The sequence below is a fragment of the Penaeus chinensis genome, chromosome 10 (assembly GCF_019202785.1).
Source record: "Penaeus chinensis breed Huanghai No. 1 chromosome 10, ASM1920278v2, whole genome shotgun sequence".
Classification (NCBI taxonomy): Eukaryota; Metazoa; Arthropoda; class Malacostraca; order Decapoda; family Penaeidae; genus Penaeus; species Penaeus chinensis.
In genome coordinates, this window is record NC_061828.1 from 26,563,401 (window position 1) to 26,580,900 (window position 17,500).

A 17,500-nucleotide genomic window follows, 5' to 3' on the forward strand; every position below is an offset into this window, starting at 1 on the left:
CTGCTCTTTCTCTGATCTGAGCATGTCTGTCTGGCTGTAGACGCTCTTGTCTTGCCCTCAGGTCGGCTGGCAGACTGTTGCTGCTCGTTCTCGCAGAGAACTCGTGCGCCAGTCTGTTAGCCTCTGCTTGGGGGTCGTGATGGGTGCACTTCGGGGCTGAGCGAATGGTAGCTTGCTTGACCCGTTGCCACAGCTCTGAAAGGGTGGTTTGGTGGTCGAAGGACTCACACCATTCCTGCCACTTTTCCTGCCTGACTCTGTTGGCATTTTCCTTGGCATCCGTGACAGCCTCCCTTAGGAGGGATAAGTTGTCAGGGGTTCTTTGCCTTCGGAATAGTTTTCGGCACATGTTCACCCTGTGGTTGACCTCCCTGATCTTGTCATTGAAGTACCAGGCGTCTTTGTGACTTCTGGACCCAGGCCGAGTTTTGGGTATGGTCTGTGAGGCTGCTTCATTAATGGCGTTTAGCAGGCTAGCTTCGAGCACTTCCACATTTTCGCTTTGTGGGGGATCATTGCATCTCAGACAGAGGGCCAAGGCGTTTTGAAACGCCTGCCAGTTCGCCTTGTCTGTTTTCCATCTTGGATTCGGTCTTAGGATTTCGGCTGGGTCAGCATCCATGAGGGTAGTTATAGTGCCGTAATGGTCACTTGTGACGGTCTCATTGACACGCCAGCCAATCCTCCCCACCAGAGTCGCAGTGGCCAGGGTGAGGTCTAGGACCCCTCCTCTGACATGCGTTGGCTCTTGGGTGTTGAGGAGAGCGATCTCTGGGAATGTCTCTAGCACGTCAGCTATATGATAGCCGGCCGCATCCGGTGCCCGGCAGGGAGCCAGGATGGGGTGGTGTGCATTGAAGTCTCCCCCTATGATCACTCGGTCGTGTGCAGCAGAAGCACAGACCTGGCTGATGTCTAAGCTTCTACAGCCTGGCCGGCTGTACACGTTGTGCAGTTTGAGGGGCCAGGTGAACCTCGACGGCAAGGGATTCAACATCGTCTCCACAGTGCGATGCATCGGCTATTGCGGAGCAGGGGATTGTTGCTCTCACAAGGGTGATCAAGCCTCTCTTGCCAGGTGTTCGTGGCAGTGTGAAGACATGATACCCTGAGAAGCGAACAGTGTCCACTGTTAATGTCTCCTGGAGCATGACAATGTCAATGTTCCTTGATCGCACTACTGCTTGGAGAAAGGCGTTCTTTGCAGAGAAGCTATTGATGTTCCACTGTAGGATGCTTAGATGGTGTGCCATGATGTTACTCAGTGATAGTTACATCAGAGACATCGTCGGAGTCTGATAACTCCATTGCGAGGGCCTCGCTGGTTGAGGGCTCCTCGTCTGTTGTCAGGCTATCCTTGGGTCCACTAGGAGGTGGAGAGCCTTTGGTAGCTCTGACTTTGGTTGGTTTGGCTTTTCTCTCAGGCTCTTTCTTGGCTGGCCTTGCCTGGGCAAGGTCAGCCTGATCTGGCTCTGGCTGCACAGATTCAGCCTGTTTTGGCTCTGCCTGTGAAGGCATGGCCTGGTTTGGAGTGGGGAGGAGAGTCTCGTCCTGGGGTGAGGGTGGGGCTGGTTTTGCTCTATCCAGCTTTCTTCCCTTCAGGGCTGCGACAGTCTGGGTCATTGCCGTCATGGCGACCGAAACTGCCTTCTCGGCCTACTCACTCGACCTCCCCAGGGATGTTGCTACTGCTGAGACAACAGCAGTCAACAGGAGAGTCATATCGTCCTCGTCAAAGAGGAGATAATCATTTGTTGGGGAGGTTTTTGTGGTGCTCTTAGAACCTTTTTTCTTTAGTTTCTTTGTCTGTACCTTTGGCATTGTCGGAAACTCCTTTTTATTGGAGACATCCGGTGTCGGCTGGGGGGCGGCTTCCTTCCTCATAGGAGGTCGGGAGGCCTTTTCGCTTTTGTTCCTTCCCCAGACGTGGGTGCCGGAAGGGGGGGGGGGCGGGAACAAAGTCTGGTCGCTTTTGAGCAACCTCTTGTCGCCTGAGGGCCGCCTCTTTCCTGGCAGAGCAAGTCAGGCTCCAGGCGTGATGCTTCTTGGCACAGTTGGGATATTTGGCTGTTGTGTCCCTCTTTTCCTCTTTGTATGCCTTAAGGCATACCTCTGTGCTGTGTGCCTTGCTACAGACACCACATTTAGGCTTGGCTGTACAGTTAGCCTGGTGGTGATCGTATTTCTGGCACTTGAAACACCGAAGTGGTTCTGGTACATACGTTCGAAGGTTGTAGGTGCCCCAGTTACCCAGATCAAGGGTAGTGGTTGGGGCACCTTTCATGGTCACCAGGACTTGCCTGGTTGGAGTCTTCCCCTTCGACATTCGGGTGTGAAGCGATCAGCTCCACATCGTATGAGACTGAGAAGCCAAGTAGCACCATCTTGGTTCTCTTTTCCTCCGGAATCAGTGGGGAAAGACTCACTTTCCTCCCATCGGCTAGCTCCTTCGTTTCCCGGAGGAAATTCAGGGTAGCTTGATCTTTGGGCATTATGATCATGCCTTGATTTCGGGTGACCCGGATCGGCAGCCGGATTTTCCGCTGCAACTCCAATGCTCTGACCAATTGGTAGGCATTGTCGAAGCCTTCGGGTTTAGCTGGCACTTTGTACTGGGTGAAGCGTTTAGGGGGTCCCGACTCTTCATCAGAGTCGATCTCCGGCCTCGGACGCTTCGGCCCGCCCTTTCGGCTTTCGGGCTTGTTTGTGGGGGCAGCAGCTGATACGGCTGGTTCATCCTGCTCTCCCCTCTCAATCGGGGAGGCCATCTGAGAACTCAGGGGCCTCCCTAGCTTAGCTGTTGGCCTAGAGAGGCCAGCTCGCGAGTCAAGATGTTTGACTATTCGGTGGACAGACCCATTGGCTTCGGTCTTGTCCACCTTAGCAGCAGGCGTGACAGTGTCATCCTGTGCATGGGGTTTTCTTTTGCCACCAGAAAGCACATATGGCTTCATGGTGACTGCCGTGGTTTGGGCCTTGCGCGGTTCGTCAACATTTTTATCAGTCTGTGGGGGGTGTTTGTTTGAGTGGTCAGTGCTTCATCTTCTCACGCCCCCACCCACCAAGGAGTCCAACAAGGGGAAGCTGAGTGTCAGAACCAGTGTCTAACAGCAACAGGAGTGATGAGAGGATATACGCAGCCAATAGCCATTGTGACGGCGCTCACGGACCATTGTGAGTGCCAATGGCGGCATGACTGCTTGACCCTAGCCTCCCGGGGGAGACCAGCCGCCTCTCTTGCTGGAATAGAGGACCAAAGAGGCGTGTTGCTAGCCGCAGGGCGTTCTCGTTCACGGCATCGCTCAACCTTCAGGACTCCCGTCTCCACAACGCACAAGGCTGCCACGCACGGCAAACGCATGGGTAGGTGTAAACCCCTGGGGAGAGACCAGAGGGGATGCCCTTCCACCAACGAGACATCATTGTTTGGAGCCCTTTTGCTCAGCCCTCTGAAGCAACCACCCAAAGGTTGCTTCAACGCAGTGAGGGAAGAGGAGTCTTGCACTTTTACCAGGCAGTTCCTTTCATCCCTCTGAAGCAACCACCCAAAGGCTGTTTCACCTCAGTGAGGAAGGAAAGGACCTGTGTCTTTTCAAAGTAGTTCCCCCTTCCCTTTGAAACAGCCACCCAAAGGCTGTTTCACCTCAGTGAGGGAAGGGAGGTTTTGCGTTCTTGCCAGGCAGTTCCTTTCGTTCTCCTGAAGCAACCACCCAAAGGTTGTTTCACCTCAGTGAGGAAGGAAAGGACCTGTGTCTTTTCAAAGTAGTTCCCCCTTCCCTTTGAAACAGCCACCCAAAGGCTGCCTCACCTCAGTGAGGGAAGGGAGGTTTTGCACTTTTGCCAGGCAATTCCTTTCATCCCTTTGAAGCAACCACCCAAAGGTTGTTTCACCTCAGTGAGGAAGGAAAGGACCTGTGTCTTTTCGAAGGGATTCCTCCTTCCCTCTGAGACAGCCACCCAAAGGCTGATTCACCTCAGTGAGGGAAGGGAGGTTTTGCACTTTTGCCAGGCAGTTCCTTTCATCCCTCTGAAGCAACCACCCAAAGGTTGTTTCACCTCAGTGAGGAAGGAAAGGACCTGTGTCTTTTCAAAGTAGTTCCCCCTTCCCTCTGAAACAGCCGTCCAAAGGCTGTTTCACCTCAGTGAGGGAAGGGAGGTTTTGCGTTCTTGCCAGACAGTTCCTTTCATTCCCCTGAAGCAACCACCCAAAGGTTGTTTCACCTCAGTGAGGAAGGAAAGGACCTGTGTCTTTTCGAAGGGATTCCTCCTTCCCTCTGAGACAGCCACCCAAAGGCTGATTCACCTCAGTGAGGGAAGGGAGGTTTTGCACTTTTGCCAGGCAGTTCCTTTCATCCCTCTGAAGCAACCACCCAAAGGTTGTTTCACCTCAGTGAGGAAGGAAAGGACCTGTGTCTTTTCAAAGTAGTTCCCCCTTCCCTCTGAAACAGCCATCCAAAGGCTGTTTCACCTCAGTGACGGAAGGGAGGTTTTGCACTTTTGCCAGGCAGTTCCTTTCATCCCTCTGAAGCAGCCATCCAAAGGCTGTTTCACCTCAGTGAGGGAAGGGGGGGTTTTGTCCTTTTGCCAGCTGGTTCCTTTCATCCCTCTGAAGCAACCACATAAAGGTTGTTTCCCCTCAGTGAGGAAGGAAAGGACCTGTGTCCTTGTGAATTCCTCTTCCCTCTGAAACAGCCACCCAAAGGTTGTTTCACCTCAGTGATGGAAGAGGAGTCCAGCGCCTTTCAAGGAAGTTTCTTCAACCCTCAGAAACAGCCACCCAAAGGCTGATTCACCACAGTGAGAAGGAGAAGCTAACTTTCTAGGCTGTTACAGTGGCAGGACGTGAGTTCGGTTCTATCTAGCAGCAGCTATTTCGACAGAACCAGGCTGAGGGCCTGACAAAGGGAGGGGCGCCTACCTGCCTATCATTCCTAAACGAAATATCTAGAGTGGCAGTCATCAGATGGTCTGCCATACCAGTCCCTAGCATAAAGATTGGCAACTCTCTGTGCACCGTAAGGCAGGCACGCTAAGGCCCCCTAGACACACCCTCTCTTGCGGGAGGTAAAGGTCTGCCAACGTTCGAGCACGAGCTTGAAGATTGGGTCCAGTTCACCAGAAGGTGCACAGAGAGTTATCCTAATGCCGAAATTCCATAAAGGAAAGAATAGGCTACAGGGCACGAAGCTAATTGCAAGTAAGCAATGAGCATCGCGGCAGCAACGAGTGGTGGACACCGAAGCGGCGCGGTATCGCGTAAGCGTCGAGGTTGAATTTGCCGGGGGGCGGGTCTGGTATATCTCTTTAAAAAAATCTCTTTAAGTCACCCCGGCAAAAAATCCACGATCGAGGGATCATGGTAACCTTCTTCGCTTTGTTCAGCTTAGCGCCACCTGCTGCGCCCCGTCGAACGCCTTTTCCGGTAAGGTCCTTCCTTGGCGAGTCCTGGTGTTGAGTCCGTCCGATGCATCGACGCATTTACTTTACCAATTAGAAATTGAAGTTTATATTTAGGAATTGTAAAATCACCCGTCTCTTTATTATTTTTTTTATTTGTGATTCTTATTTGGGCTTTAGGCGTTTCATGTGCTGCAGAAAATAAACTAAGAAGGGTTCATTTATGAGTAACAGGCGTCGCTTTTTGCTAAGGCAAAAGGCAACTAAGTTTTTCTTTTTTTTAAATATATAAAATAGATAAATCCAATTAAAGAAAAACAAAAATGAATTCATGCTTACATTTTCTTTTCAGATAAGTATAAGATAATGGATCTTAGTCTCTCTCTTTTCCTTCGCCCACCCTTTTCTCTCTCTCTATCCCTGTCTCTCTCCCAGGCTCAACGATCGTGTGTCAACACTGGAAGAACAAATCTCTGAAGGAGGACTGAGCACTGCCGCTACCCCCCCCCCCCCCCAGCTCCTGAGAAAACCCTGCTCCTCGGCCATACGAATCTCAATGGCGTAATGCTATGGGTCTTGGGAAAGACTGCTCCATCAGAACCATCCAGGGAGCAGCCGTGGACCTTTTGAGATGCTGAGTCAACGAAAGGTTGGATTGGACTCCTGCAATATGCATCGTCTACTGTGGGATCCACGATTTAATAGATGATATAAGTTCTGATGTTATCTTTGATGAATTAGGATCCTTAATTTTGGATTTGAAGAATAAGAATGATGGAATGGAAACATTTGTATGTGAGCTGGTGCCAACCCCGATCTTAGATTATCTTACTGACAAAATAGACCAATTTTATGTCAAATTAAAAGAATGGAGGACAAATGATGGGAATAGAATAATATAGATTCGGCTAAACTTCAAACTTGGTAATCTTCATGTAGATGAAATGTACTACAATGCTGATAATGCAACTGTTCGAAGTAGGTTTGGTGTGGTTAGATTATTGCCAACGATTAGCAAGCAGTGTAAATGTTTTGGATTTGCTGATAACTGGAATTATGCAAAGAATCATATGCCTTCCCAAAATACCATCAATCGAAATACTAACAGAGATGTTTCGCATAGTAAAAGATTCCTGGCAAAACAGGAAGAAGCATGGTCTGTACGCTAACATGAGGAATTAACTGCTCCAGTAAGAACCAAGAACATAGTAATAACGTATCAAATGTTAAAGTTATGGTGAATAAACATTTGCGTGAATTTAGGAGTAACAGTCAAGCAGCCATCGTCATGGGTACTTAGATTACAGATGCGACTATAAAGTCAGGTGTGTATCCTGTCAACTGAATGGTCACAAAAGTAGCTATTATAGTGAAGAGGAATTTGGCGGAATGGACAGTGCTTACGGATAATCCTGCATTGAATAATGACCTCATAAACATTGTACATATAAATACCCAATCACTCTATCACAAGGAGGGACCAGAAATACTAGTCAGTGAAAGATATGTTGATATTCTATGCATGACTGAAACATGGCTCCTTCCAAGAATAAGTGAGTCTATAGTAAATGTCTAGTCATAGACCAACTAGGAGAACCTCTAGCTTTGCAATTATTTTAGACCTCACGATTGCTAATAAAGCAGACATTATTACCAGTCCAGAAGTAGTCCCCAGGCCGGTGGTAGATCATGAGCTTGTGACTGATATAACACCATTACACTCTAAAGATATTCCTACTCATTACCATATAAGCAAACCGAAAATACAACCAGTGTTTCACATGTTTTGGTGCCTCAAGAACCATAGCTAAACTGACTTAAGTGAATCACTAATAAATGAAGTTCCTACTCTTAACAGTATTTTTCAAACTGACGATGTTGATGGTCAAGTAGAAAAAAGAGAGAGAAAAAAAAACTAGTACTTCCCTGAAATGTATGGACAACTATTGCATTAATCATAAGGAAAATAAGCCGGTCTTCAGTCCCGTGGATAACCGATGATATCAAACTTGCTATGAAACCTAGGGGCCAGCTTAGAAAATAGTTCCTGACGTCAAGAGTAATATAAAACACATACATGGTGGCGATAGCTTACGGGAGAGAGCAAAATATATATATATATATATATATATATATATATATATATATTTTTTTTTTTTTTTTTTTTTTTTTTTGCAAATGCCTTTAAACATGCTTACGAAAAGTCACAAGCAATTCTGAACTAAGATGTTACTGAAGCTACTGACGAAAGAATCTACACTTCAGTAACAGTCCCAATAGTTTTACACTTGATCCTGTAGACTGCAACACTCATTTTAACTATATTTTTTTTCAAACAAATTCCGATTAATAAGAGATTCGATTTAGTTACTGCATTTTATATCATGATTTTTGTAAACGATTCTATTGTTATCAACATATTTCATAACTGATGGAAAATTCCTCACGTCATTCCCCTACTCAATGCTAATGACATCGAGGATGTAAATATCTATCGTCCTATCTCTTTGCTGCCAATATCTTCAAAAACGTGTTAATGGAAATTGCAGCCAATCAGCTAACGTTTTTTAGAGTCAAAACAGACTTGGCCGATAGTCAGCATGGATATCGACAAATGCTTTCTACAGAAATTGTTTTTCTCAAAATAATCGAGAAAATCTATAGGAATAGGGCAGGAAGAAAATGTCACTTCCTTTACTTCTAGACCTTTCTAAAGCTCTTGACAGTGTAAACCAGTGTAAGAAATGTATGAAACTAAACGTATATCCACTCTGGTTCCGAGATTATCTTACGAACAGATCAGTCAGGAAGACCAAGAACTTCGTGTCTTCTCAAAGAAATATTTCCTCTGGTGTTCCTCAGGGATCCGTGCTAGGCCCGATTCTGTTCTTCATTTATGAAAATGATTTATTTAAGAGTTTATCAGGTCGTTTTGAAGTTCATTATGCAGATGACACTCAGTTACATCAGTCTGGAAATACCGAATATATCACGTAATTAATCGAAAGACAAGAGAATCTCTTACTGACTCCAAATTTATACTCTCAAAAAAATGGCCCTATTGCTGAGCGAAAAGAGAAGTCAGTGTATGTTTATCGGTTCACGACACTGTATTTCTCAATTTCAGGAAGAAGTGTTATAGAATTTAATGGAAGTCGTGTAATACCAAGTACTGTTGTTAAAAACTTAGGAGTTTATGTGAATCAACATGTTTTTTTTTTTTTTTTTTTTTTTTTTTTTTTTTTTTTAACGTACACATAGATGGTATGTGTAGAAAAGTAATGGGAACACTTATCTCTATCTAACGAATAGAGAACTGCTATGCAGCACACACACGAATCATTGTTCAAGTGTGTGGTTCACAAATAATTACATAGAGTTCAGAAACAAAAAGGCTCGGCTCTGTGGGTTAAGACATTATGACCACATACCCTCAGCTTTTAAACAATTGTGTATGTGTGTGTGAGTGAGTGAGTGAGTGTGTGTGTGTGTGTGTGTGTGTGTGTGTGTGTGTGTGTGTGTGTACGTGCGTGCGTGCGTGCGTGCGTGTGAGTGTGCGTGTGTGTGTGTGTGTGTGTGTGTCTATATACTCTATATGTTTGTGAAATAAAACAAAAAACTTATGATAACACTTAAATTATCAATGAATGTAAAATTTTCATTTTGTTGACCTCAAAATGTACATTTTTTCACAAGAAAATCTGGAAATCTTTTCAGAAACCATTTCTTTTCCGGTGTTGCTAATGCAATATCTATCAAATAGCTGGGTAACATTAAAAGGCTACTAAAATAAAATGCAACAAAAACTTTAATTCCTCTAAATATATGGGATGAAGACAGATGTAGACAAGATAAAAGTCAGCAGCAAGTCGAAGGTCTGACGCGACAACAACACCAAAACAAACTCAGTTGACGTCAAAGACAAGAAACAGCAGGATGTTGGACTTTTTCGCTGTTATTACCAAGGGCGGCCTGGTGCTATGGTATTTTCAGGATGCCGCCCAGCAACTGAAGACGTCCATCGATGCCATCAATGCCCTCATCAGGAATGTTGTGCTGCAGGTAATTATTTGTGGAAAGTATTAGGCGTAAGTGAAAGTTGCGACATACACTACGCAACTTCTGTCAGGTGGCGAACTTTTTGTCAGCTGTCGTATTGATTTACGTACAGAATGTACAGTTTCACTGTGTTTCAGTTGAGAAACTTGCAGGCCTCGTGGAAAATAGGGAAATTTGGTCAGTAATCAGGTGGCTGAGAGGTCGAAATATGAGGCCTGGTTGGTATCAATTTGATTTCCGAGATTTTCCTAATATGCTTTGTAACTAATGAGGGCAATAAAGTATACAAGGAAGATAGTTTCAATTCTATAACCGCTCATTATATATGAGTGATGATATCCTAGTTCCATATAATTTGTGTTGATAATATTTCACTACCACTACATATGATCAAAACAGCTGTTCACATCAAACAAAGGTACTCGAATATGAAATTAAGACTAATATAACATTAATGCTTGAAATGGACTGTTTTAGGATCAAAACAAAAGCAGTCTGGGAGCGGAATATAATTTTGTTAAAGACCGGAATCCAAAACCATAGAATTCCCTTTGCGTTTGGCATGGGTGCTGGGTCTTACTCTTGGCCTCCTGCAATGGCTCCGGAATATCACTTTGCTAAATCCTTTGAAAAATTTGCACAGAGGCAGTCTTCACAGTTTTTTGTGACCATGTAATAATTTATTTTTTATTGCTGATTTCTGAATCTGTATTACCTACTAAAGTGCTTAATCGAAAAAAAGGCATTCTGGCACAGTTATTATGGCTTAATTCTTTTAGCAACAAGAAACAAATTGTTGAGAGAATTATGTCCAGAAAGTGGACCATGTTACCGCTTATGTTTCACTAAGATATATATATATATATATATATATATATGTATGTATTATATATATATATATATATGTATTATATATATGTATATATTATATGTATATATGTATTATATATATATATGTATATATTATATGTATATATGTATTATATATATATATATGTATATATGTATATATATTGTATATATGTATGTATGTATATATGTATATATATTGTATGTATATATGTATTATATGTATATATGTATGTATATTATCTGTATATATGTGTTATGTGTATATATGTAGGTATATTATATGTATATATGTATGTATATATGTATATAAATTATATGTAGATATGTATGTATATATGTATATATATATTATATGTATATATATTATATGTATATATGTATATATGTATGTATATATGTATATATATTATATGTATATATGTATATATATTATATATATGTATATATAATATATGTATATATGTATATATATTATATGTATATATATTGTATGTATATATGTATATATATTATATGTATATATATTGTATGTATATATGTATATATATTATATGTATATATATTGTATGTATATATGTATATATATTGTATGTATATATGTATATATATTATATGTATATAAGTATATATATGTATATATGTATATATATTCTGTTTGTATGTATGTGTATATGTATATATATGTATATATGTATGTCTGTATATGTGTATATATGTTATATGTATATTTATATGTGTGTATATTTATTTGTGGATGTGTATTGTATTTCTTTGTATGTATGTATTTATAGGTATGTATATTTTTGCATATATGTATGTATGTGTATGTATGTATATATATGTATATATATGTATGTATATATATGTGTATGTATATATATATATGTATATATATGTGTATGTATATATATGTATAAGTACATGTATATATGTATGCAAATATATATGTATGTATGTATTTAAGTGTGTATATATATATATATATATATATATATGTAAATAAGTCTGTATATGTATGTATGATTATATATGTAAATATATGTCTGTTTATATGTAAGTGTATATTTGTAACTGTCTGTATATATGTATGTGTATATTTATAACTGTATGTATATATATGTAAATATATTTGTATGTTTATGTAAATATATTGGTATATAAATATATGCATGTGTATGTATGTATGATGTATACATATATATACACATACTTATATATGTATACATATATATATATATATATATATATATGTATTTATATATATGTATATATACATATATACATAAATATTTACACACATGTATATACATATGCATATATATATAATATATACTTAGTATATATACATGTATGTACATATATGTATATAATATGTATATATACATATTTATGTATATATATGTATGTTTCTATATGTATGTATGTATGTATGTGTATATATGTATGTTTATATATATGTGTATATATATATGTATTATATACATGTTTATATGTGTATATGTACATATGTGTATACATATGTTATATATATGTATATATACACATATATACATATGCATATATATGTACATATATACATATATACATATATAAATATAGATTATATACTTGTATGTATACATATTTATATATATATTATGTATATATACATTTATATATATATTTGTATTGGTATATATATGTGTATGTATGTGTATATATATGAATATATATATATATATGTATATATATGTATTTATATGTGTGTGTGTATGTGTATGTGTGTGAGCTTAGAGACCACCACAAGCCACTAGATGTAAGGGTAAGAGAGATGGTCTTGGGCAGTCAATGAAAGGGGCATAATAAGAACAATGTGTCACAAGAAGGGTAACATGTCAAGTAAGTGGGTGTTAATGACTTGGATTTGTTAGGATTAGTGAGTTCAGTAGAGTACCATCATAGTAAAGAGAGAAAAAATAATTGGACAAGAATTCCATATCCTTGGGCTAAATAGGCAAGTATATATACTTCGAATACGTAGGCAGCTGGGCTTGAATTTAATTCTAACAGTGCGCTTTTTGTCGCTTCAATCATATGAGCGTAAGTGTGTGGCGGGTGCAGGATTCCATTGTGTATGGCTATGAGCCGGGCATAAAATCAACTTGCGGTAATAATCTAACTGCGCGTCTTGGGTGCTTCAATCGTATGAGCGTAAGTAACTTCTCGGTGCAGCTGTCGCAGGATTCATTTGTTTACGGCCATGAGCCAGGCTTAAAATTGAATTGCGGTGATAATAACTATGAAAGCCTATATGAAGTATGGTGTCTGTAGTGCATTACCGGCGCTATGGTTATTTGCAACAGAAGAGACTGCCATCAGTCAGATACAGGTTACATATTCACCAATTCCTTAAACTAAAGAAGCATAAATTCTAGCTTAGATGAGGATAAGATATCGAACTTTGAGAGGACGTCATGAAAGCGATTTGGGTTCAGTTATAAGTTCTAGGGATGGCACTTAGTAAAATTCATAATCCTAGAGTGAATTCCGTGTAGAGTGGGCAGGTAGGTGGGTTTGGGCCTAAGGCAGGTAGTCGACATGTATCTTAAAACTATGTGTGAAAAACGAACGATTAGCATGGGAAGTATAAGAAAATACAGGTGTTGTGAAAGACAGAACAATATACACACATTCATAGAGGAAGTAGTAATGAAGCACTTACTAGTAGGGTACAATATGCAGGTGAAAACAATAATATTACAACGAAAATCGTAGCGGTAAATATGAATAACATAATGGGGAAAAACCGAACATATCAATACATAGTTATTTGTTTTAGGAGAAAATTAGATATAATGGACTGCAATGTAAGGGCAACAATAATAAACATTAGATAAAACACCAATAAAAGAAAAATATCATAGCAATTAAAACATGGTTAGGGAAGGGGAATGGGGTGTGGTGTATGTCACTTAGGTTTGATCACAGTGTGTGATTTCGTTTGTTGTGTTAAAAAAAAAAAACAATTGTTGACAGCGAGAAGTTATGTAAAATATAGTTAGTAGTTTGTGTTTGTTGAGTGGCGTGTACTTGAATTTGAAAGAAAGCAACTCGTATGTAAGGTGTGGGTGGGTATAGGGAGGACAGTAGTTAATCTGGAACTAATAGGTACACTTACTTTTCATAGTAGCTAGGAAGTATTGATAGTGCTGAGTAGAATGGCGGCCCCATGGTTGTGCTGACGAGGGTTCGTGAAGACTTGGCGAGGTAGATGAGCCGGATTGGCGAGTGTAACGGCGTAGAGTGCGGGAACATATCGTCAGCGACTTCGTCAGGAGGGTAGCACAGACGTGAGAGGTCAGCACAAAGTAGAAGGATAGACATGGTACAGGTAGGCACAATCGAAGAAGACTTGGTAGCGATGGCTGGGCGTTAAAAGCGGCGAGGAGGCCCTTCGACAGGAGTAGCTTGTGGGCAGATAGCGTGGATCGGCAACAGGAGTCAGCGAGGAGCGTTGTGGTAGGTGAATTACCATCGGCGTTGTGAGGCTCTTGATCACTGCTGCCATCATAGGTGAGCGTAAGAGAGATGGTCTTGGGCGGTCAATGAAAGGGGTCTTAGCTTGCTGGTTTATTTCTGAAGATAGATATGAGACCCCCGTGTCCCCGGGTGGAGGACAAGGTGGTGGAGCTGGACCGTGTGTGGCTTGGTCTGTCTGCCGTGTCTCCCTGTCTCTTCGTCTTACGCACGTGCCCTTTTATGCGGATGTTCCCTTCGAGGGCGGATGTTTATTCCTGTGTGAAAAGAGAAAGCCAGGCAGCACCTGCATCCTGCCCAAGGAGAAGGGCAGCAGCTTGGATGGAGGTGTGAAGTGCGCCATCTGGTCTTGCTATGTATTGTTGACAGTGTGTGTGTGTGTGTGTGTGTGTGTGTGTGTGTGTGTGTGTGTGTGTGTGTGTGTGTGTGTGTGTGTGTGTGTGTGTGTGTGTGTGTGTATGTGTGTAGGTTGTGACTTTCTATCCCCCCAGCAAAAAAAAATAAAGTTGAAAATTTACTGATATTACATGGTATACATTTTCCATAAGTTTTCTTAGTACTTTTACTTCTTTTCTTTTGACACTTATGTTTTTAAGTAGGACTGTTTTTTTATATATAGTATATGGTTTTTCATCTGTTTGCAGGAACGAGGAGGAGGTGGCTACTATGATCATGGAAACTTAGCCCTAAAGCAACACATGGACAATGAGTTTGATTTACTCTTTGTTGCTGTGTATCAGAAAATATTACAGCTCTCATATGTTGACAAGTTTCTTTCTGATATTCAGAGAGAGTTTAGGGACCGTTTCAGGGACCAGCTAAAGGAAGGACAATACTATCAGGTGAGATTTTATAAATTCTTTGTTTTACCATGTATATATAGCTAAATGAGCTTATAGACATGGATAGCTTAATTGGTTCTTCTTCTGAGTTTAGTTAATCAAAACTTGCCTGTTCCAGAGTTTTGAATTTTCCAAAGAATATGGAAAAATTCTCCGTCAAGCAGAAGACGAAGCAAGGATGATTAAAGCGGAGCACCGCAAACCGCGGTCCTTCCAAGAGTCCAGCAAGGCCCACAAGACGGTTTCATCCATGATCAAGCAGCGGGACGAACCAAAGAAGGCCTCGAAGAAGAAGGAGGGTAAGGCCTAGGGGTTGAGTGATGCAAAGGAATGGATTCCAGGGTCGTCTTCAAGTCTGTTGGTTGAGGGCCTGAGGGAGTGCTGATTATAACAATTGCCAGTCGTTAGTATCAGTTTTATGTTGTGTTTGTAGCAGTGGAGTGTAGTAATATATTGACAGATAGAATACTTTGCTTTTGATAAAACAGGTGTTGGTTTTTTAAAGGATCAATCTGCTTTCAGTATGGTTAAAAAGCAAAATTTGTTAGTTTGAGATGTATCCCAAAAATAAGGACCAGGAAATTACCTATAGGAGAGTCAGTGATTGTTAAAAATATACATATTATTATTAATTGATAGATAGATAGATAGATAGATAGATATTTTGTTTACATAAAATTGCTAGGAAATGTACTTATGATTATTCAAACTAAAAAAGATTAAAATCTGAGGTGTACTGCAGTCATGAATGAAAATGCCAAAATACAAACATAAACATGAAATTAATCCCTAAAAGCAGAAAATTTCCACAAGAAATATTTCTAGGTTGGGGGTTCTTTTATTTGAATGGGATCATGATAGATTCTCTATTTTTTATCTGAAATAAAATGGTAACAGTGTCTTTTAATGTTACAGAATTAATAGTTTTTAATTACTTATTATTTTTTATATGCATAATTAGTTTGTTTAGGGTCTGTGATGAGTTTGTTTAGACTGGCAACTCCTTGCTTATAATACTGAGAAATAACGCTCTCTCCTTTCCCATCCCATTCCTCAACCTGATTGTCATCCCCTTCTCCTTCTTCTCCTTCTCCTCTCCTTCTTCTTCTTCTTCTTCTTCTTCTTCTTCTTCTTCTTCTTCTTCTTCTCTTCTTCTTCTTCTTCTTCTTCTTCTTCTTCTCTTCTTCCTCTTCTTCTTCTTCTTCTTCTTCTTCTTCTTCTTCTTCTTCTTCTTCTTCTTCTTCTTCTTCTTCTTCTTCTTCTTCTTCTTCTTCTTCTTCTTCTTCTTCTTCTCCTTCTTCTCTTCTTCTCCTTCTTCTCCTTCTTCTTCTCCTTCTTCTTCTCCTTCTTCTTCTCCTTCTTCTTCTCCTTCTTCTTCTCCTTCTTCTTCTTCTCCTTCTTCTCCTTCTTCTTCTTCTTCTTCTTCTTCTTCTTCTCCTTCTCCTTCTCCTTCTCCTTCTCCTTCTCGTTCTCCTCCTTCTTCTCCTTTTCCTTCTCCTTCTCTTTCTCTTTCTCCTTCTCCTTCTCCTTCTCCTCCTTCTTCTTCTTCTACTTCTCCTTCTTCTTCTCCTTCTCTTTCTCCTTCTCCTTCGCCTTCGCCTTCTTCTCCTCCTTCTCCTTCTTCTCCTTCTTCTCCTTCTCCTTCTCCTTCTTCTTCTCTTTCTCCTTCTCTTTCTCCTTCTCTTTCTCCTTCTTCTTCTTCTTCTCCTTCTTCTTCTTCTTCTCCTTCTTCTCCTTCTTCTCCTTCTTCTCCTTCTTCTCCTTCTCCTCCTTCTCCTCCTTCTCTCTTCTCCTCCTTCTTCTCTTCTCCTTCTCCTCCTTCTTCTTCTCCTTCTCCTTCTTCTCCTTCTCCTTCTTCTCCTTCTCCTTCTCCTTCTCCTTCTCTCCTTCTCCTTCTCCTTCTCCTTCTCCTTCTTCTTCTTCTCCTTCTCCTTCTCCTTCTCCTTCTCCTTCTCCTTCTCCTTCTCCGTCTCCTTCTCCTTCTCCTTCTCCTTCTCCTTCTCCTTCTCCTCCCTCTCTCCCTCCCTCTCTCCCTCCCTTTTCCTCCTTTTCCTCCTTTTCCTTCTCCTTCTCCTTCTTCTCCTCCTCCCTCTCCCTCTCTCCCTCCCTCTCTCCCTCCCTCTCTCCCTCCCTTACGCCCACCCTCCTCTCCCTCCCTCCCTCCCTCCCTCCCTCCCTCCCTCCCTCCCTCCCTCCCTCCCTCCCTCCCTCCCTCCCTCCCTCCCTCCCTCCCTCCCTCCCTCCCTCCCTCCCTCCCTCCCTCCCTCCCTCCCTCCCTCCCTCCCTCCACTGCTCTACCTCTCTTCCCCCTTCCTTCCCTCCCTTTTTCATATAGATAATAAATGTTTATTTTACACACACAAATCTCGCAAATCTCACAAATGAGGTGGAGTCTGGTGGGTTCTGTTAATTAAAAGGTTGTGGTTCATCTTTCTAGCACTACTTTCTGACATGAGCTTGTAGTCTGCAAGTGGTGATGGGAAGCTTAATATGCTTGTTTGTTACAGGTAAAGGGAAAAAGAACAAGGAATGTAATAACAATAGTAAGTACTATTTAATATTTTGCTGTTTTAATACATGTACACTTATGGTATTAGCATGCGTGTGGCCACTTACATACATATATGAAGAGTCAAATGATGAAGTTATCATAGCACACTTTTTTCTCTCTTTATTAATTTCAGTGTAAGAACTACTTTAGAAATTTATACAAATTAATTATTGTTGATATGAAATACAATATGACCAAATTTTTATTTCAGGCTGTAGAAAATGTCATCATTGAATGAATGAATAGTATGATATTTATGCATACTTTACATATGCATCATTTT

The 17,500-nt window shown here is 41.0% G+C and overlaps 1 protein-coding gene across 3 annotated transcripts in view; it reads left to right on the forward strand.

The window, feature by feature from the left end:
* The first annotated feature begins 9,290 nt into the window (after positions 1 to 9,290).
* Positions 9,291 to 17,500, forward strand: part of LOC125029642 (signal recognition particle receptor subunit alpha homolog) — a 16,372-nt gene continuing 8,162 nt past the window's right edge. For 2 of the 3 annotated variants that reach the window (XM_047619643.1, XM_047619645.1), the window contains exons 1-4: positions 9,291 to 9,459; positions 14,469 to 14,666; positions 14,785 to 14,965; positions 17,174 to 17,209. In XM_047619643.1, coding sequence (XP_047475599.1) covers positions 9,334 to 9,459; positions 14,469 to 14,666; positions 14,785 to 14,965; positions 17,174 to 17,209 — 541 coding nt within the window. In that variant the 5' untranslated portion in view covers positions 9,291 to 9,333. The remainder of the gene's footprint in view (positions 9,460 to 14,468; positions 14,667 to 14,784; positions 14,966 to 17,173; positions 17,210 to 17,500) is intronic. The other variant, XM_047619646.1, reaches the window with a different exon arrangement.